This window comes from Trematomus bernacchii, unplaced genomic scaffold, assembly GCF_902827165.1.
Source record: "Trematomus bernacchii unplaced genomic scaffold, fTreBer1.1, whole genome shotgun sequence".
Classification (NCBI taxonomy): domain Eukaryota; kingdom Metazoa; phylum Chordata; class Actinopteri; order Perciformes; family Nototheniidae; genus Trematomus; species Trematomus bernacchii.
In genome coordinates, this window is record NW_022988098.1 from 6,490,306 (window position 1) to 6,513,013 (window position 22,708).

Genomic DNA, 22,708 nt, shown 5'->3' on the forward strand with positions numbered 1-22,708 from the left:
GAATAAAAGGCAGCCATCTGTCAGTGATAACCTGGAGGTTGCTACAGATGTGCCACTGCAACGCCTACAACTAACAGTCATGAATGCATCTTGTTTGTTGAGTGATGTACACAAGGATTTCTTGCCATTGAAGTTTGTCCTTGAGAGACCTGTGATTTTTGCTTTGAAAAATAAGCATTTTCAAGAAATGGTTGTACTTATAAAAGCATTTCTTGAGGTTTGTTAATAAAAGCAAGAGGAAGGCAAAACTGGGGATGGAACGATTTGTCTTTGAAAAAGGTCACAGCACTTTTGTTCTCAAATGACCCGATATTGAACTGAAGATTCAAGGACTGTTTCAGCAACACAGACTGTGAGTACTTTACCCTCAAATGCTTTAAATAATCCGCAGATGTACCTTTTAAGAAAAAGCCTTCGACCTGCAAGTTTCTGCTGCTCTTGAACCTACGTACCTTCACATCATGCGCATGTATCTCAGTTTGAAAGACTAACAAGGTGAAGATTTTCTCTGGTAAATTTGTTGTTTTACAATCACGCGGCCCATGGCACTTCGATCCTCCATGCATTATTCAAGCTCACCTTGTGTGGAAAGCTACAGAGTGTCTGTACACTCAAGGAGAATTCATGCTCACCATTAAAGCTTGGAAGGATTGACCACAGGGGGGGGCAGGAGTATGAGCATTATTCATGATGGCTGCTGTTTGTAGGAAGACTGGTGAAACTGGCCATGTGGGGACGCCAAGCATCGACTCATTTGGTAACTGTTAGCTCGCTCTGGTTTCTGTTCAACCGTATGTTGAGGTTACAGGGTTCTCTGAGCGTCCCACTGAGAGCCAGTGTCAGTCAGTCATCTGATTTGACTCGCAGACCACTTTCGGTTCAATTGAGTGGTCCATCTTGATGCTGCTTGAATAATAAGATATCAATGTATTCATAATTTAAGCTTTAAACAAGGTTCAGACCTTATGTTGCGCAGCATTGTTCTCTTATCTCAACACATCTCCATGGAGGGATGGAGGGGGTCACCACAGCAATATATTTTGTAAGGCTTTATTTCCCAGGTCCATTATTTCCTATTAATGTTTTAGGATTTTTCCTGAAATGTCAATCTAATTTGGTACTGGTTATACTGAATATAGGTCAATATAAACCAAGTTAAATATTCATTAATTAATGATTTATTAATAAGAATATTTTAATCTCCTTACATGGTGAATTGCTAGTTAAACACTCTCTTTAATGCCCCTAAAAACATTCCAGGAATAAAATCAACAACCATAATAATAATGACTTGTTAAATACTTGTACGGAAATTATTTTGACAGTTTTATTTATTTTGACATTTTTGTATTAACCGGACATTAAAGAGTTTCAGTTGTCATGCCCTTTTTCCAAAAAAAACAATGATTTCCCCAAAAAGTTATGTTTTTTATTAGATGTTGTTAATACCGAACAATAGCGAGCGATATATGTAATACATGTGATCAAATTCAGCAACTAAAATCAAACATCTATTTTTTTTATATATGTTTGCAGCCAATCTCCTTTAGTCCTTAAATCTTAATAAAACCGCTCCAAAAGCTTGAGTCACGAATGGTCCAGCCACCACTTAGTACGAGTGTAATTTATTCCCATACTTTCATCCATGGTTGGAGAAATCATGCTTTGGGCCTTTATTATGTATTCAGTTCACACGACACACACAGTGCTTTGACGCTTTTAATTCATTTATTGCTGATAATGCATGTTAAACACGGCAACATGTGTTACTAAATGTGACTGTGGAGAGACAGACATTTGAATTAATTTTTTTCAATTTTTTATTTAGTGATATAGGAGACAAGTGCATACAAGTACAGTGTGACAGATACACGGAAGACAGTAAGGTGAATTTACAAGTAAAGACAAATAACAACTGACAAAATATACATGGAGACAAAAAAGAAAAGAAAAACAGTGTGTGTCTTACTGTGTGTGTGTGTGTGTGTGTGTGTGTGTGTGTGTGTGTGTGTGTGTGTGTGTGTGTGTGTGTGTGTGTGTGTGTGTGTGTGTGTGTGTGTGTGTGTCTGTGTGTGCGTGCGTGCGTGCGTGCGTGCGTGCGTGCGTGCGTGCGTGCGTGCGTGCGTGCGTGCGTGGTGTGGTGTGGTGTGGTGTGGTGTGTGTGTGGCAGATGGCGCAGTTATGTATTGTATTTAATTTTTGTTGAAGTATTTCAGTAAAAAGCAACCTTAGCAAAACAGGAAATTATGTCAAATTCATATTTTAAGAATTAGCAAGCACCTATCTATTTTCAAACGTTTTATTTAGCTAATGTTGCAAAATCGCTACTGTAATTTTTGAATGCGAAATATTGGAATATTTTGCATTTTTGTTGTTGTTTACTCTCTCATGATTTTAAGTTATTTCAGGTTGAAAATATCCCGTACAACCACAAATTAAAAAGGGCTTCGGTACAGGATTAGTGTAGCATCAGTGTGGACATTTATCATGTCTCTGCTGTTATGTATGGGTTGTAGATCTTAAGAGGATGACTACAAGGGATCCAAATTAAGTTTATTATCAGAGATATTTAAGTTAATTGATTTTCTACATAAAAGGAAGGCTCCTTGCACATTTGCTTGAGCTTGAATTTAGTTCACCTTATAGTATAGTCCCTGTTCATCCCTTTATAACCATTTATTGCCACCACGACAAATAAATGGTGTGCATAATATATATTTTAAAAGTAATAATTCCAATATTATGTCCTGCTATACATAACCCTTTCTTTGCATGACCTCTAAGTGTCCATGTGAGCCACTAAAGAACAGAAAAAAAGCTGCGCTACCTTGGGCGCTTTATAGGTGGACAGGCAGGGAATCGAACCCCAACCCTCTATAAGTGGAAAGGGACTGCGGTGAACCTTGTAGTTGAGTGCAGCCCTTTGTTAACAGCGAGGGTTAAGAGAGCTGTTTGTGCTCTACATGGAACTGTTTTCCATCTCCCTCTTTCAGCATGTTGTCCCTCTCTAAACCTTTCTGTTCCCCATTCTTCTTTCTCCAATAAGTGGTGCATCATTATTTTTCTATTAAATATGACATTGGGGAATAAATCGCTGTCGTTGTTTTGTTGAGAGTTCCATCCATTTAGACATACTTCATCCTCCTGTCACGGAGTTCAAGCACTTAGACTTAGAGAGTTGGGCGGGGAACAAATATTATGCTCGTCACAATCATGTAAGTATGTATTTGAAGACAAAAACAAATGTTTGCTTCAGCATGCAGACTGTGCCAAGTAAAGCCATATTCCTCCAGTCTCTGTATTAATGCTAGCGCTGGGTGACCATAAATCCACTGGAATATACTATACCACATCACTCACACACACACACACACACACACATTTTGCAAATTTCAACTGATTGACAGCTTATTTTTGGTCAATTTCTACCTTTATCTTCACCTAAATTAATTTTCTTGAATTCTGGCAATCTCAAAAGTATCACCAAATGATTGGGCATCCCTAATTTAGTTGGATATGACACCTTAAATGTTTTTCTACAATGTTTGGTTCCAAAATTAAGCGTGTTTGAACATTTGACCCGAGAGACTGGCGGTCATCTTGGATTTGACCTCTCACGGTCCTCACAGGTCAAATCTGACTTCCCTCCACATCTGAAAATAAACCTTATGGTATGCTCTGACTATGTTAGAAATGTCATGCTTTTCTAATAAAATGCACAATTGTTGTGCTTATCCGTTAGTAACCTCATCATGACTAATCAAGTGACCTTGTTGTCTGTAAGATGTAAGGTGTGTGTGTGTGTGTGTGTGTGTGTGTGTGTGTGTGTGTGTGTGTGTGTGTGTGTGTGTGTGTGTGTGTGTGTGTGTGTGTGTGTGTGTGTGGGTGTGTGTGTGTGTGTGTGTGTGTGGGTGGGTGGGTGTTTGTGTGTGTGTGTGTGTTTGAGGGGTTAGACAAAAAGAGAGTAATAAATGAAAAAATTATAATTAAAATGATATGAGTAACGATATAATAGTCATGTATCCTGGGGGGGGCTGGGGGGGGGGGCATGTAAATAGTAGCAGGACCTTAAAGGAGTGAGGATTATTAATTAAATGTATCAACGAATGGGTTCCAGATTGCATCAATATCAGTGGTTTGTCTTTTTATGCCGGCAGATAATTTTTTCATTGAAATGTATTCCATAAGAAGATTGCTTTTGGGTCGTGATTTCGAATTCTAGAGGATAGTTGTTTTTTGCAATGATTAGGGCTATGGACAGAATTGTACTTGATGTAATGCTGATGTTCACATTGGAGACGGCCATTTTCATAATCTCAAAGTGAAACTCAGCAGATCCTCCTGAGGTCTCAGCACGTTAACACACTCTGTATCTCGTCTGTGATTGACCCCGCTAAGTGACTGGGTTACTGTCCCGGAGTTTACCATGGCAGCAGGTAACAAGGCATTATACAAGATAGAAATCAATCAAATGATCCTCAAGAGCCCAGTGTGGGGTTGTGTAACCAACCTTGGTTGTCCATATAATCTGTCACAAATGATGACAGAGGAGGGTAATAAGGGAGCATATTCCCACCGTCATTGTCACAGTCAATCCCTGGAGGAAGTAAGAGACCACAAGGAGAGGAGTTCATGTTGAGAAGAGACAAACACACCAATTCTGCTGCAGAAATAATAAAAGAGATGAATGTTTACAGCATTTCCAGGGAGTGCAATTTTTGATTGTGGATTTCCCTGTACGTCCCTCAGGAGCTGTTTTCTCCTATTGCCTTTCCCCCACATCAGTTCACCATGTGTTGCCAGATGTACCCTACAGCTGTGCCAGATAAACTCAAGTACCACTTGTGTGTTCATTTCATCTGATATGTAATTGGATATTCTATTTATTACACAAAAGTGGATATTGATGCTATTATTTGTTCACACACTCATGGTACTCAAGTATTTGTACTACTACTTATCCATTCCTTTAGATTTACACATAATTTGTTTGGTACACAACAGCTCAAAGGCTTTATTTGTCTTATATACAAAAGGCACATGATAGTTTTGGCATTTCAATCTTAAGTCCAAGTCTCCTCCAACGCTGCAAGGATAAAACAAGCGTAAAAAAAGAAGAAGATAAAACTGAATGGAAAATTAAATATTGTACAGTGAATAAATACTGTAATAGCGTTTAAATATGTCGAATAAATGGATGTCCAGATGGAGCTACATTAGCCTGCATATATTTTTCAACCATTTATCCTGTTTTCCACCTGTTTATTTGTGACTTTTAATAACTGTGTAGACCTCTCTGCTCTCTTGCTAATTAGTTTTCACACTCAAATTACAGAAGGCCTATTATGCATTTATGTTTAACTTTTAGTTGAGCTAGTCAAAACATATTGAGTTTATTCCCTACATGAAAACAACAGAGAATATATTTCTTACCCTTAACATTTATTTGTGTTTTCTATTCCCTTTTTCTGTGTGACTTTCATAAAAGGATGTCGCCTTTTAAAAGACACACAGAGTACACACAGAATAACCCCTTTGTGTTATTACTACATTCTTCCTGCACTGTCATCGCTCACCATTTAGCCCCAGCAATAGAGGACTGTGTGCTCTTTCATTGTGTACATGACAACACCTACCAGCTGATAGCATGCTGGCCTGGTATCAGAAAACGACTAGATAAATCACATTGTGTGTGTGTGTGTGTGTGTGTGTGTGTGTGTGTGTGTGCGTGCGTGCGTGCGTGCGTGCGTGCGTGCGTGCGTGCGTGCGTGCGTGTGTGTGTCGCAAAGAGGGCCAATTCAATGGAGGTATTGAATTCACTCTGGATGTAGACTGCACCTCGGCACTTTCTACATGAATCTATGCCTGTCCAGGGATAATTTGCCATGCTTAATTTAGTCTTGTGTGCACAGAGTGGCAATTTCAACCAAGTAATCACAGCACCCCCAAGAGGGAGACCGGTGTGTTACACTAAAGAACAAAAGTCTCTCCCTCTCATCTCGACTCTCTCATGTCCTTCCATTTTCTTCCCCCTCTGCTGCCCCCCACACAAGTGCAGATAAGGGACGCTTGCCTTATTCCCTTGTGATGCCTTTGTAATGCAGTGCAGGGCTTGAAAAGAGAGTAGTGGCACCTGGAAGAAGTGCTCACATGCTGTTTGCTGTTTGGTGCGTTTTGGGAATTTCCGAGCGGATTCGGAGGAGTTCCAGGCTGAAGGCTGAGCTGGCAGAGACACACGGAGGCTTCTCAGGAGGAGAGAAACGTCTCCGAGTCCCCAGACAAGCTTAGGCCGAAAGCTAATACCAGTTATTGTAGCTGTGCGCCCTAGTTTGCTGTGAGCTCTGTCCCATATATCCTTCTATTAACTGAGTCTGACATATCCATAAGAATGATGGAGGGGCTTTTTTTTGCAAAGCCATTTCCTTCCTGTGCTGAATTCTAATGCCTGTACAAATGGGGCAGAACAGTGTGTCTGATCTGATGGTGTGTGTTTTCAGAGGCGACCGTCATCACCACCCTGCCCACCACGCTGGACATCACCGTGGGGGAGAGCGTGGTCCTGCCCTGCCAAGTGAACCACGACCCCTCCCTGGAGCTCAAGTTCACCTGGTTCTTCAACGAGCAGCTCATCTACTTCGGGAACCATGAGGGATTCTTTGAAAAAGTGGGAGGCGTAAGTCTATAATCTAATGTTTTCTGACAACCACCATGCTGTGTTGCTGTGAAGACAGGTTTCCCATTCACAAACAATGAAAGATGCAGCAAGGTGTTCAAAATCAAGTTGCTACATTGTCATGATGGCTAGTATGTTATGGACATGTTCACTAGGTACGAAGCAACTTAAGGGATACCTTTTTATGAAAAATTGCTTTCCTAAAACTTTTCTTATACATACGACATGGACATACATTGTTCAATATTGACAGTTGAAATAGACATCTATCAAACATACCTAGCTTACATTTTGCATGAAATGCCAGCGAGAAACAGCAGCACAAATACACAAAATAAGACCTTGCAGGTAGTAAAAAAATCACCTTTTTGTGTCTCAAAATGCTAACAGACTATGTTGCTTAATGGCATACAAGACGTTTTATATAAGTAAAGTTAGCATAACTATGAACAAGTAACATTAGCATCTATAACAAAAAGAAAAGCAACGTTACCATAACAACATTTAGGTGTTAACAAGATAAAAGTAGATGTAACATAATCAGTAAAAGGACAGCAAGAGTAACTTAATCAAAGTAACATTAGAAAACCAAAAAATGAAATGTTAGCATTAAAAAGTAACGTTAGCATAATAAAATAAAAGCAGAAACCTTCTGATAGCTAAATTAAAGTAACGTTAGCATAACAAAAGTCAGAGTGAGGTCAACATATATTAATTTCAGAGCGTAGAATCTGCCTCATTAGTATTGTTATGTGACCTTCATGCTGTCTTGCATAAAAAAATACTTCACTAGATTTATAGCAGATATTTGTTAGATCTCATACATACTGTATTCAAGCAATGTTTCCTGATATTAAACTGTAAATACAGGGTGTGCAATGAGAATGACTCATCTGTCACACAGCCACATAAAAAGCCTTGATGTGATTTAGTTTCCATTTCAAATATTATGATAAAGTGCTATAGTTGCCATCTAGAGAAATCAGTCTGCCGCTCTATCAGCTGTCACCACAAGTTGCTCTCTGAACTTCAAATGAAACTTCATAACAGTTTTGGCTCCTTTGACTCAATACAGGAAATACTTCCTCACCAGTTTCTGTTCAAAACTATCCCCACCTCATGATGTTGAAGAATGCTCTTTTCATTACTGCCCCTGTGCTCTTCTGCTACATAAAAAGACGCCTTCAGAAATTCCATTGAATAAAGGTCAAGAGGTGACTGATTCATTGGTACATCAATACTATACTTTCTTTTTTCTTTTAGCAGGGTCATAATCAATTCAGCCGCAGTGCAGGGGGAATGTTTGTATCAAGTGTATTATTTATGGGCTGAAAATTGCTGCCTCTGGTTTATTTTTAAAATAAATTTACATACACACCCTGCAACCAGTCTTAGTCAGCCGGTATATACTTTTTAAAAGGTTTGTAGCTTACATCCCAGCTTGTGATACGCAGGGCTATTTTTTCCCCCCCAAAAAATTCAAGGCTCCTTCAAAAACTGCAGGAGTAGAGGAAAAAAAACAGCTTTCTTTCCCGTTTCATCCCCAGTTAAGGTGCTTCTTATACCATAATTTACAGTCTCCGCTCTCTAATAAATTGCTGTTCATCTGCACTTACATTGATTAAGCTAGTAGCCACTCCACATAATTCTAACTGCCATTGTGCCAAAGCTTGCCAATGTATTAAAGCTCCCATGTCATGCTTTTCCGGTTATTACCCGTCCCCTTGTGTGTTATGAAGGTTTTTATGCATGTAAACGGTCTGCAGAGTCAAAACCCTCAAAGTACACCCTGTAGCGAGTAAAACTCTAACACAGAAAATACCTCCCCAAAACGCCTCGTTGGAGATACGTCACTGCCCATTTGAGTCTTCCATTTCGTTCCGGGTACGGCATGATGTCAAGCGGTACCCGGAACGAAATGGACCAATCCCGAAGAGCCGTTACGTTACGTCCGCGGAGCCGTTACGTTAAGCCCCCGCTGATTGGTCCAAATTAACCAATCCACAAACTTCCTCACACACACATCTGTGTGCAGGGAGCAGGCAGCTCAGCTGATTTCTCCTCCCTGGCTGCAGGCTGATAACAGACAGTTGGGATCGCAGCAAAGTTCTCTCTGCAGACCCATTCTCACAGCGTTTATCAACCTTTTTCTTACTCAATATCAAGCCACACTTATTGTTTTTACTTCGGATGTGAGTTTGTGTGTGCTCAGGATGAGTTTGGCTGTGTCTCACTATGTATCCTAAACAAGGAAACAACACCTCCACGGAGCTCAGCGCGATTCACAACGTCCCGACCAATCAGAGCACACTGTGCTCACAGGGAGGGTGGGGGCTGGAGCTTTGGGAGCTACAACGAGCCGTTAAAGGCAGAGAGTGAAATTCAGTGAATACACGTAGTTTACAGAGATGCTGTATGAGAAACCAATGTGAGTTTGGAAAAATGCACAGTTTAAATCTATTTTAGTAGACCTCAACAATGGAATTATGATCAGTGGAAATGGCCATGACACCTCTCCTTTAAGCAACCGGCTCTGCTCTGATGAAATGATAATGTAGAAGTGGGGATTGCAATTAGAGATTGTATAAAAAGCTCCCCTAAAGAACCAACTATCAGTCCAGTCATTAGACGAGCCTGAAACGGCTCCATACTGTACCAATATAAGCTATTATATTCGTTTGATTATAGTGCTGAAATAAAAGCATGCATTACGCTCAATATCGAGAGGTATTTCTGGTTCCCTTTTCAGAAAATGGAAGGAAAAAGGTTGCACGGGGAATTATGGATTTATTTTTCAGGATACATATACATGAGAATGAGATTTCTGTTCAGCTGGTTTTGCTCCCAAAGGGCTGGAAAAGTCAGTACTGTTTTTGAATTGCAATAGCTGTATGCTTACCATGTTGCTTACGAAACTGTGTGTGTGTGTGTGTGTGTGTGTGTGTGTGTGTGTGTGTGTGTGTGTGTGTGTGTGTGTGTGTGTGTGTGTGTGTGTGTGTGTGTGTGTGTGTGTGTGTGTGTGGGTGTATTTTTGTGCATGTTTTGAATGACAGCAACATTCGGCAGGAGACATTATGATCCGTAACATCCAGCTAAGGCATGCGGGAAAGTACACGTGCGCTGTGCAAACCAAGGTGGACAGCATTTCCATCGCTGTTGACTTGGTAGTCAGAGGTGAGCCACAACACTCATTATTTGCTTTCGCCACACTTCAATTTAAAACAAAAAAGACCAGATTGTCAATGTTTAAGGCTTGAAAACACTTTAATGACGTACATTTCATCTAGTGCAGAAGAAGGAAGTTATCAAATTGTTATACATGGACATGACCTTTATTGTTTTACGTTAGCTATTTAAAGTACAATATATGGACATAATATTTGTTTAGCGTGATATTGTGTTTGTTTACATAAAATGCAACCAATATGTTGCCCCAATAAGCTACAGGTTTTGTTCCATCTATAAATAATAGACTTTGCCTCAATGTGCATTTTTGCTAACAGAGTCCATTACATTCATTGGTTTAGTTAAGTGGTTTTATTTAATTTGTATTCAATTAGTGAAGGATATATATTATTTTTTTCACATAAAAATATCTGAATGTTGTTAAAAAAAGAATATTCATTGCTTTTTGAAAAAAGTCTTCTTGCATTATGTATCAAATATCAAGAATGTCGATTTTCGCAATTATTACCGGAAAAGTGCAACAAAAGTGGTTGTTGTGACAAGCCTAGAGTTTGATATTGATTAATATGTACTGTGACTGGTTGTGCCTCAGTTATGAAGAAATACCAAGACAGAATAAAAAAGGCAATCTCTCTCTTCAAGGTTAAAATGAAATGTATTGTTTAATTACACCAAATGGCTCCCATAGGTTTCAATGACTTCTCTGTAGTAGCTGCAGGTGTTAAAACCACCGTGACTCTCTCTCTGCCATCTTCCCATTTCTCCCTGATTTACATTTCCTCTCCATCACTCGTCTTCCTCTCTTCTCCGTCTGCCTCTCTATCTCTCTCTTCCTCTTCCTCCTCCCTGCCTGGCTATGCCATCTATCAGGTCCCCCGGGGCCGCCTACCAGCATCCAAGTAGAAGAAATCACTGATACCACAGCCTCTCTGTCCTGGAGGCCTGGTCCCGATAATCACAGTCCAATTACGGTATACACCATCCAAGCCAGGACACCATTTTCCCTCGGGTGGCAGGCTGTCACCACAGGTAAGCTCTCTCCAACCAGCCGTGGCCGCCTCCAATCACATGGAGGGGTTCTTCATTCTGCCTCGCCTGTGAGAATATTGGAGATGTAATTTTACCTCAGACCCCAAATGTTACACATTATAGGACGACAATTGACCGCCAATTTATCGCACTCCTGGGAATACAGAGAAAACGTGGATCTCATCATAATGATGGAGCTTGTTGCAGAGGCTGTTATTTGATAGTGTACTTAAGTGATAGCGAAGATTTTATTCCTCCCCACATAGCCCTTTAATGGGGCTCAGGATTCATGCATTATTGGTATAATGTGCATGTATGCCAGACTGTATACCTTTTTTATTGCTATTTTTGTGAATTAAGGACACTTTGTTCTAAGATAGGTTTACTGGCCTCATTGATTTACCACATCAGGATCACATATTTGAAACAGAACTACATGATGACCTTGCAGGTAGACAGAGGAAATTGACTTCTTGTCATTTCTTATAAAATCATTTATTTTTCCAGTTTTTTTAGCAAGACTGTGTTTTGCTATTATTCCAGCAACCTACGCACCTTTTACAATGGAGAAAAATCTAAAGAATGATCTCCAAATAAGAAAGTCAACAGTGATTGTATTTTTTTTGTGAATCTTTGCCATTGTTGTCTTGTTGTTTGTGTTTCTTAGTGTGTGTGTGTTATGTGTCCTTGTGAGGGATTACACCTGTCTCGTGTACCTGTAGTGAAGTCCTACCAGGTTTGTCAGCCTGGAGGACATTCTACTGCTGATGCTAAGCTGACACACACACACAGAAAAAACACACACACATTATTTTGAAACTGAAAGGGGGGCAATGTTTGTTTTATGCCAGTTCCTGAGGTGGTGGGGGGCCACCGGCTGACAGCTACAGTAATAGACCTGAGCCCTTGGGTGGAGTATGAGTATCGAGTCCTGGCGGGCAACACCATCGGGACCGGGGAGCCCAGCAAGCCCTCCCAACAAGCAAGGACGAAGGGGACCTGTATGTACTGCATGAGAATAAAATCAACTCTCCTTATGCCTCTTTAAACATGTATATCTCATGTTAGTCTCTCTTTTTATTTTGAAACCCATGGCGATTTAATTTTTTGTCTAATATTGACAATGTCAACATACATCCAGGATATGTTAGTTTAGCTTAGTTTAGCGTTAAGGCTAATAACAGCACCTCTAAAGCTCAACAGTTCATTTTATGTTTAAGTCATTACAAAAACTTTAAGGTAAAATTCACATCTAGAACTAAATCTAAAACGTATATATCTCGTGTTGGACTGTTTTTTTATATTTCAAACCGATGGCAATTTTTATTTCTTAGTAATATTGACAATGTTTTCTTGCCAAGAGTCTAATGAGAAGATCGACCTCATGTCTGTCCTGTAAAGTAGGAGGATACATCCAGGATATGCTAGCTTAGTTTACTTTACCTTAGCTTAGCGTGAAGGCTAAAAGCAGCACCTCTAAAGCTCAACAGTTCATTTTACGTTTCAGTCATTACAAAAACTTTAGGGTAAAATGTACAGAACTAAAACTTGTATTTTTTCAACTTCAGTTTGGAACATAAATTGGTTAGCTTTAGGGCTGGTAGGCGGATTAAGTGTATGTTCGACAATTTCTATGATCCGATATCTGCATTCAAATGAAGATATACAATCCGGTCGTGGTCATATTCTGTCAGCTCTAATTGTATTAGCGTGTGAACATTAACCAGCACACAGAAGAGCAAGTCTCGGCTAGTTATCCGGATATCCGTTGGCTACACCAGAACCTCAGACATATTTGATTTCAAGACTAATAGCAGATGAATCCAAAGATTGGCTCTGGACAGAGCTATTTCGCCCAGACTACAGTCTACTAGCTGTAGCTTTTTAATGTACTCATATAAAGTTGTATCAATCTTATCATCAAACTCTTGGCAAACAAAACCTTTAAATATTTTAGATATACTTTGCAACGCAGATTTGGTATTGAAACCTGAAATTCTATTGAAACAGAAAAAATTAAAATAAAAAGGCAATCAGTAATGTACCCAGATAAAGCTTCAGAGAGGTTACACCCTTTGTTTGTTTTTCTGTCTCGACCCTCAATAGTCTTTTGGTTAAAAAAACATCACAGTCGAGAAATGTCGGCAAAAGTTTGCTGATATCTTAAAGGATTTCTGAATGTAGAAGTTCAAATATCAACAAAAAAAAGTTACCTCTCTCTGCCATTTGGGAGTAGCAACAAGGAAAATGATTACTTGTGCATTCTCAGCGTTGTGTGAAGTCAACAAGGCTAAGCTGATCCGTCTTCTTTCTCCAGCTCCGAAGGTCACACCAGCTAATGTGAGTGGAGGCGGTGGCAGTCGCTCCGAATTAGTCATCACATGGGAGGTAAGCAGTCTTGCTCAGGACCCCTTCACCCATGGAGGAGAGAGCCAGACGCTATTATTCTTTTTGGATCTGGGCCTCTGTTTCATTAATAACAGCTGGATAGATTAATGTATGGCATTTCATTTTTAAGAACAGAGAGGCAATAACTGCTTCTGTCACCCTAGGGGAGAGAAAAATGCTTTTGAGGTTTCAATAAGATAATTAAACTCAATGGCTCCCAACTTTGCTTCAAATTGTTTTCCCTTCCTCTCTTTCTTTCTTTCTTTGTATTTTTCTTTCCTTCTTTCTTTCCCTACAAAGCTCCTGCATATCAATCCAGCTCCAAAGGCTTATATATTTAATTCAGGCTGCTAAAAATCATTAGTACCCGCTGTGAGACGTTGACAGAATCTGTGTTGATGTTTTATTATGCAAGTTATTTTAAAGCCTTATTTCTGCTTAACAAAGCAACAATTTTGTCCCGGCCCTGAAATTCTTAAAGCTTAAGTTTAGTTTAGTTTAGTTTAGTTTAGATGCACATGTTACAAGACATTAGAAAGTCAAAAAATGATAACACATTACAACAAAATACAAACAAAAAATATACTTTTGTCAGTTAATAAGAGAGAAACAATCTATATATACAAATGAGTAAATAAGAAAACTTCAAATAACAGCAGAGTGCTGCTAGCTGTTCGATCTGTAGCATAACTCTGCAATATATCAGGAATGGTTAAATAAATCTGTAGTACATTGTTAATTAACTTGCAAAAAAATTGAACTATGGTATATATTTATATTATAAATGTTTATCTTACTTACTGCATGCTAAATAATTAAAATGACAAATACCACTACATTAGATTGAATAACATGTTAAGAAAGATATTCATGTTCATTTGAAAGTGACAAATCAGTATCAGCAGCAGAAAGGCAAACATACACACAGATGCAGTGATTAAGTGATTAATATTAATGAGGAATAAAAAAGGGTCCAAGTATCGACCCCTGTGGGACACCACAAGTAAATCACAACACATAAATCCATCCTTTAACATTCATAAAGTGTCATGAATAATGTTTGAGGGTCACTTAGGAGAGTCCGTTTAGGCCAGGGGTTTTCAAAGTGTGGGAAGGTGAGCCTCCCCTCAGAGAACATAAGAACAGCCGCGCCCCCCCTCCCAATTATTATTGCTATTATTATTATTATTATTATTATTATTATTGTTGTTGTTGCTATAATGCAGGGGTATTATTATCCAGTGGAAGGCCCTTACCTACTGGCCTAGTTAAATCAAAGTGGTTACTTTTGTTTGGCTGGGCAGTGTAGTTTTACACACCGTCTTATTTGATTTTCTCAGGACTTAAAACTGTTTTTTGGGGGCAGACCCCCACAAAGAAAAAAATATATTTACACACGTAAGGTCATCATCTTAACAGTTTTGTATGCTCATCGAGTCATCCGTGAGCAGAGCATCAAGTTGGCATGCTTATAACAGCTGAATGCGGCGATTACCATCTTGTTCAGCAAAACGCCTCACAAACGTATTGAGATCTAAAGCTTTAGTGCGTTTTGATTCAATGCTGAGTACAGCCAAACTTGACAGTCTCTTCTCTGTCATTGTAGACCGCAAATACCTTATTCCTTCCTTCTACTTGGGTCCGAATCATAGACTGTATATAAAGGTCCGAATGCGCCGTCCCGTTCAAATAAAATCGCCGCCAATCACATTTCCTCGCTCGCGCCAGGGCCGGGGGAGGGGTTACAAGGCTTTTCTGCCAGACGCTGTCTCCTCTTTCACTTTAGGTAACTTCACTAAAAATCGATCCATGTTGACGCTTGCATAAAGTTAGCTGAAGTTAACTAGCTAGATTTCACTGTTTCTCGTTATTTTCTTCTCACGCTGCGCATCCCCTGAAGCTCTCTGGCGCCCCCCAGGGGAGGCGCGCCTCACACTTTGAAAACCGCTGGTTTTGGGTTGATTTAAAGGTTGATTTAAAGACTAGGCAGGGCTGAAACAAAATAAGTAATGAATTCCAGTATCCAGGAGAGTGAAGTCTGAATCTATAAATGTTTAAGGCATGTTATCAGTCTGGCCAACAGCTGAGTTTATGGTTTCATGCTGAGAGGCACCATGCTGTGTAATGGATATGTCCAGTAATAGTTCTTGTGTGTAGAGAATATTATATTTATACAATGTTTTACAAGCATTGCCTAAAAGATTGAAAGCCTTGTCTTTCCTCTTAGGGTTGTGTCCTTAATTACATGTTTAAACTTAGCCCATGAGTTATAATAAAGACAGTTCATAGACAGAATGAAATTGGCCCGATGAAAGTCATTAATTCAGATTTTTTTTAAGATTCAGAATTTCTTAGGAACTACCTTTTCTTGGCTTAATCTGTGTATTTATTTTGTCGCAGCCGGTTCCAGAGGAGCAGCAAAATGGACCGGGTTTTGGCTACGTTGTGGCTTTTCGACCCCACGGTGCCACCGGGTGGATGCAGGCTGCCGTAACTTCCGCCGAAGCATCCAAATACATCTTCAAAAACGACACCATCCAGCCCTTCTCGCCTTTCCACGTGAAGGTTGGGGTTTATAACAATGAGGGGGAAGGGCCTTTCGGACCTGTTACCACGATCAACTCTGCTGAAGAAGGTGTGTATGATATCATGTCATACACAACTTGTGAGGGAATAGCTCTTCTTGCTTAGCCCTTATTAATGTGTGAGTAATTTATGAGTCTGGAACAGTAGCAGCAGTTATCATGATCCAGCGTTCTTATATCAGCACTTGCAGACATCTTTCTGAAACATCTGAAAATGTTTTGATGTTCCTTCTTTGACGGGTCATCAAAGCTCAGTGTTATTTTGAAGTCTTTGTGCTTTTTACTCCAGAGCCTGGCCGAGCTCCCACCAGGGTCCGTGCCAAGAGCCTCTCAGCATCCGAGATTGAAGTTTCGTGGAAAGCTCTGCCCTGGAACACCAGCAAGAAAAGAGTCCTGGGCTATGAGGTGAGCTGTAAAGTAATACCTTGTTTGTGTGTGTGATCCCATCGGATGTAAATGTGTGCAAGCACATGGCAAATAATGCTGTTGAATCTTGTTCTCTTTTATTATTGATGAGTGTTTCAGGCTCATGCACTCTGGGCATAGCAGATAATAGCTTGCTGCATGCATAATGGTCCAGCCTAGTCTCATGCCTGTGGGTTTAGTTGTGTTCTTCTTGTTGTTTACCTAAGTACTGTAACCACCCTGATTAGCGTACTGATGCAATACTCTAAGGGATAGAACGTTTAGCTTTCTAATCCACACAACAAAGCAGTTTCAGACACTGGCTTTGCGCTCAGTTAGTTCTTGTCATTTTAATTCAGCTCATTATTGAAATCCAAGACATGAACAAAGCTTCTGTTTTCATCCAACGGATTGAATATAGTGCCAGAATTATGAATTGTTGACCACTCAAAGTCAACGGAGGAGCAAGGCCTGAGCAAACCGTTCCTGTGAGAAAAGACAAATTATATTTGTGCTGCCAAGCGTGCCAGCTATTTCAGCCCTGACAAGCGGGGTGACGAAGGAACTCTGTTATCAGTGGAAGTTGATGGCAGGGGGTTTTCGAGGTTTTTTTGCTTCTCATTCTTTGTTTTTGCCTCTCTTTTTTTTACCCCTCGTTTGGATATACGACCTCACTCTTTTACCACAAAGCATGACACATGTCTGATGAGCACAACTGAGGCTTGTAGCTCGCGGTGAGCAAAAGGCACACGATGTGACATGCTCCTAAAGCCTGTTTTCAGAAAGGTTTCCCATCTCCCGTCCAATTGACTTCACATATTCCTGTTTCCAGTTTCACTTCATTGACAGGGTGTAACAGAAAGCTTTTAAGGTGTCTGTTTTGTTTCTGCCTGTGTTCACGTCTGCCGTTCTGCCCTGTTGCTTCTCAGCTGAGGTACTGGACTAGAAGTGAAAGGGAAGACACGACTAGTGTGCTAAGGACTGTAGGAAACCAAACGTCTACCATTATCCGCGGGGTAAAAAGCAGCACCACGTATTACATCTCAGTGAGGGCGTATAACACTGCTGGAACAGGGCCTCCCAGCCCCACGGTCAACGCTACCACCAAAAAACCACGTAAGTATCAGATCTAATTATAACCTTCTGCCATTGTTCAGCTTTTCATCAAGGTAGATAATGTGTTTTTTCTGCTTTCAGCGCCTAGTCAGCCACCAGGTAAAGTGAGTTGGAACACATCAAACTCTAAGATTATATTGAACTGGGAGCGAGTCAAAGCCCTCGAGAATGAGTCAGAGGTCACTGGTTACAAAGTAAGCTCACAGTCTATTGGTTTTATCAGAAAATTGTGTTTGTTGCATCTGTGCCTGACTCTTGACCCCGCTCGTTGTCAGGTGCTGTACAAGAAGAACAGACACAGCCGCCCCCACGTCATGGAAACCAACACCACCTCTGTGGAGCTCGCCCTGCCCACCGATGAGGATTATATCATCCAGATAAAGCCCTTTGGAGAGGGAGGGGAAGGCAGCAGTAGCAGGCAGATCACCATCCCAAGGATACCAGGTCAGTGAAGCTAGTTAGTGCCTCCCTAGTGGCTGAGCATCATAATATACTCCCCTGCTGCTATCTGGCCAGAACACATTAGCTATCATCATCTCCGAAAAGAACAGAAAGTGTGGCGAAAGTAATGTGCTACATGTGAGACATGTGTGTAATTATGGCCTCTACGTGACACCATACAGCAAGCATTGCATGAAAGGTTGAGCAATTTATTTAGAATACTTTTAATGTTTCTTTCCGCTGCTTTTCGGCTCGTAATGACTAATGCAGGGTGGATAGGCTGCCGATTAAAGGAATGAAATGCCAAATAAATTGTGTCAGACTAACAGCCTCGTTCTTTTCAATACCTTTTCAGGCCCCAACGCTGTCGGCTCAGCATCCAAGGTCTCCACTCTATCAGCCCTGAGTACAATAGCACTGTCTTTCACAGCGCGGACATCTTTATGACAAACAGCTCCCAGCAGACGGTGCATCTGATGTGGAGACATCTCTTCGGCGGAACGCAAACACAGCCCACTCTGGTGTAACTAGATCCATTCATTTCGATTTTAGAGGCAAAAGGGAGAAATAAAAAAAATACGCCATTCAGATGACAGGGAAGGAGTCCCCTTCAGCACCTGAGTAACGGAGATTGAGCGATGTCGTGACTATGTTGTTACCAAAGCAGCTTTCATAAGAAAAAAACAAAAATAAAGAGAAAAATGTCTTATATGCATCTTTTTGTATGACATGTTGAGCTTTTATAGATTTGTGTTTGTCCTTAATCAATTTGAAGTCAGTCTGGGCTTACTGGGGCGAAAACAATAAAGTGCATGGCAAATAACATCATCAAATGTTCCAGTCTGGAGGCTAAGAATGTGATTTGACAGCGCACCTTCTTCTCAAATAAGACAATACTTGTAGATTGGAGACGTTTCTTTTCTTCAAGTGAATTAACTCTTAACTGTTGTCTGTTACATCTCTGTGTTTTCTGTTTCTGCAATATTTCAAAATTGTTCACTCCAAGGACTGTATTGACTTGGGTCATTCATGGTCATCTTACCAAACACTGTAGAGGAAGAGAGGACAAATCATCCGTCTCTACAGCACATGCTAATGCTTTACCATTGGGAAAGTGTTAGCGTTAGCAAACATGATGATGTTAGCCAGCTTAAGTTTTTTTTAAGATTCTTTATATATATATTTATATATATATATCATGAATCCCTAAAGAAAAACGTTATCCTACATTAGATCATTCTAACTGAACAATAGACAACTGGATCATTTCTGTCGTAATGCAATACTTACGTTTGTGTTGAGTTATTTGTGGTCATAATTATTCCTCTGTCCTTCCTGGCAAACTGAAGTATGCCTACACTGCAAAAGATGGGGCTAACATGAGGCATGTAGCATCAAACAGTTATCAAAAAGTTGTGTTCTTCAATCAAAATCCCCTTTTTGATTTTTTCCAAATGTCTTCTCGCTTAGGAGCATCACAGGGATAAATCTGTAGGGTTAGGGTTGAGAAAATGTGTTGTAGGGAAATACACTTGAAAAACGTACACTAATACATACATGCATGAAGGGTTAGGGTTTAAAAAACAATAATGTTATTTTCCTAAATAAATGTTAAATGCTCTTTTCCAGGTCAAAATGTTGAAATAACCCACCTACAGCTTAGTCTTTTACCCTTTTACACCTTCAAAGTTGCACATAAGACTTTACACATTGATATTTGGGTTGTTTCTTATGGCACACACATAGTTTGGTATCTATAGTAAAGATAGGTTACAAATGTTCTTTAAAAAAATGTAGGTGCATGGGATCCTAGTGCTCTCGGAAAAAATAAGACCCTTTGAAAACTTGGGAACCTGGGAGTATAGGACCATCAAAACATATAGGAATGAACCCAACATACCCACTTGATTTTTTGCTAGCCGAAGATTGCTTACGCCTCTTATTATTTCTATCTAAACTGTAAATTATATTATAAGCGCACTCAAAAGGGATTGCTTCATGGACAGATCGAATGACCACAATGACTCCATCAGCGTAATTATAAAAACAAAAACAACAACCTTGTTCTAAAAATGGATGGATGCTATCGCTTTTATCAAGTTTTGGTACCAGTCCTCTGGTTAAAGGTGACCAAGAATGTAAAGTCAATGGGTTCCTTAAAGCCATCCATGTGATTGAGTTATTGACCTTGTAACCAGAAATAGCGCCGTGCTGTTTTGGAGAGCGTCTCCACTGGGCTCCTTTACGTTGGCCGTTGTACTCCACTGGTGACCAGACCCTCGTGGCTGTCTCATGCTCCTCATTCTTGCGATTCGCCCTGTGTCTAGAGATATAATTTGCCTTCTGTGTGCCTCATCATATGTTCAAAATCCTCAGGTCCTTAAAGAGCCTTAACTTATCATATGTATATCAGAAACATTAGGAACATAGAAGCAGCCGCGGTGATGTTTACATGCTGCTGGGGTTGATAGATAATGTATGTGATTGGGATCGAGGGGGAGGGGCCAGCATCCTTTGTGCAATGCTGAGGATACCAAGGTTAGTTCGAATGGCATTCTGCTGTTTCGCATGGGATATTGGCAATATATGAGGCCTGGTGCATTTTTATAGGTGTGTGTCCTTGTTTAAAAGACAATGCTGCTGATCTTTTTCCTTTTTCCCGTAGTGTCCTGATGCCATGTGGGACTGCTGTGCTACAGAGGCGCAAAGCAGTCTGTATGTAGCTTGTAATCCAGTTAAGTAGTTTGTACTTTGAAGGGAAGTGTGCTGTAGGCTACTGGGTCTTGCTCATGCATCGAGAAACGTGTAATATACTGTTTTGTACACTTCAAATCATTTATATAAAAGAACCTTTCTAAAGAGATGATTTACTTGGTTTTTATGTAATAACTCTGTTTCATACTGTAGCTAACTGTCGCGCAGCATGACTGTACTTTGTCCCCTCTCTTCTGTCTACCTGCAAACCGACTGAATGGCTTTAGGAACGTGCAAAGGTTCACGCATCAGATAGGTTTGTGTATATTGTATGTGTACCATGAAATCTGACCCATGATCAGCCCTTATGTCTATGCTTCTGTCTCAGTCGGCCCCTCTGAGGTGTACTGGGTCTTCTGCCCATTTACTGTACGCTCTACATGAGGGCTTCCTCTGTTGCTGTTTGTTGTTTATACTGTGTTAATAAAGATTATTGATTTCTAGAACAATGTCAATGTCTGGTGGTCCGTCAGTCAATACATATGAGCTGTGTGAGAGAGTTGACATATAGGAGTATTGTTCTTCAGAATATTATTTGATTCATAAAATATGTTGATTACTGGTTAGGTAACACACTACAGGGGTAAAGGATAAAACTATATAAAGTATATCGTTATACTATGTATAAATAATATATCAGGGTATATGCAGGAATCCTGAAGTCAAATTGAATTCCTTTAAGACCTTTTTTAAGACCCTTTCCATACATTTTAAGACCTCATCGCCACTTTGAGTTTTAACCGGTTACATTGGCGACACACTTTACCTCACATTTACTATATACAGTATTGATTGTCCTTCCTCCTTATCTTCCAACCATTTGGACGCAAACTTGCATTTCCCCATAACGATGTAACCGGCGTAAACGGACCTTCGCGCGCTATCAAGCAGTGAGCGTGCGATGTCCTGTTCAGATGACGTCAAATCCAACGGGATGCCATAAATAAACTACACAGAATCACACTACACACCTACGCAATGATTACATTCAGGCAGACTTGAGAATACAACCTCTTTGGACAATTTATATACTTATTGAAAACAAGCTACAAAATGTAATACCTTGGAAAATGCCGTTTAATACTTTTTAATAGCCTTAATTTTCGCTAAATTGATTTATCAACTTTTAATACTTTTTAAGACCCCACGGACACCCTGTAGGCCTATATGTTTTAGCCTGAAGTGTCTCGCCTTGACGGGTGTGGATACAGCTCGCATTTATTAAAGACTAAAGATGACTCAGTTTGGCACATTTCAGAATTCAAGCCACAGAGTCCTAGATATCCCACCTTATGGTCCCTAATATGGGAAAAACGATATCCACAAACAATGCATTATTCACTTCTTATAATGCAACATCTCTTTACAACACACTTCATTGTAAAGGGCCACATCTTCCAAACTCTACATCCCACAGGCATTCTTTAAAAATTATGTAGGCCTACTCTCCACCCCAGATAACCTTGTATGTTTCATTATGACATCATCAGGGATGGCCCCAGAGCCACAGAACACGTTATACAACTGTTTCTAAAATAGTACAGAGGATAAGCTCTCATATTATAACAATTGTGCATTTTATGAGAAAAGCATGACATTTCTAACATAGTTAGTGCATACCATAAGGTTTATTTTCAGATGTGGAGGGAAGTCAGATTTGACCTGTGAGGACCGTGAGAGGTCAAATCCAAGATGGCCGCCAGTCTCTCGGGTCAAATGTTCAAACACGCTTAATTTTGGAACCAAACATTGTAGAAAAACATTTAAGGTGTCATATCCAACTAAATTAGGGATGCCCAATCATTTGGTGATACTTTTGAGATCGCCAGAATTCAAGAAAATGCATTTAGGTGAAGATAAAGGTAGAAATTGACCAAATTTAAGCTGTCAATCAGTTGAAATTTGCAAAGTGTGTGTGTGTGTGTGTGTGTGTGTGTGTGTGTGTGTGTGTGTGTGTGTGTGTGTGTGTGTGTGTGTGTGTGTGTCTGTGTGTGTGTGTGCATGCGTGTGTGTGTGTGCGCGCGCGTGCGTGCGTGTGTGTGTGTGTGTGTGTGTGTGTGTGTGTGTGTGTGTGTGTGTGTGGTGTGGTGTGTGTGTGGCAGATGGCGCAGTTATGTATTGTATTTAATTT

The 22,708-nt window shown here is 40.1% G+C and overlaps 1 protein-coding gene across 1 annotated transcript in view; it reads left to right on the top strand.

Annotated features, from left to right (window-relative positions):
- The window catches only part of cntn4 (contactin 4), a 159,350-nt gene extending 140,387 nt beyond the window's left edge, over positions 1-18,963 (top strand). The window contains exons 13-23 of the mRNA XM_034122023.1: positions 6,498-6,673; positions 9,727-9,847; positions 10,730-10,888; positions 11,740-11,889; positions 13,206-13,276; positions 15,677-15,911; positions 16,151-16,266; positions 17,196-17,382; positions 17,464-17,576; positions 17,658-17,826; positions 18,179-18,963. Coding sequence (XP_033977914.1) covers positions 6,498-6,673; positions 9,727-9,847; positions 10,730-10,888; positions 11,740-11,889; positions 13,206-13,276; positions 15,677-15,911; positions 16,151-16,266; positions 17,196-17,382; positions 17,464-17,576; positions 17,658-17,826; positions 18,179-18,270 — 1,589 coding nt within the window. The 3' untranslated portion in view covers positions 18,271-18,963. The remainder of the gene's footprint in view (positions 1-6,497; positions 6,674-9,726; positions 9,848-10,729; positions 10,889-11,739; positions 11,890-13,205; positions 13,277-15,676; positions 15,912-16,150; positions 16,267-17,195; positions 17,383-17,463; positions 17,577-17,657; positions 17,827-18,178) is intronic.
- The last annotated feature ends 3,745 nt before the right edge of the window (positions 18,964-22,708 follow it).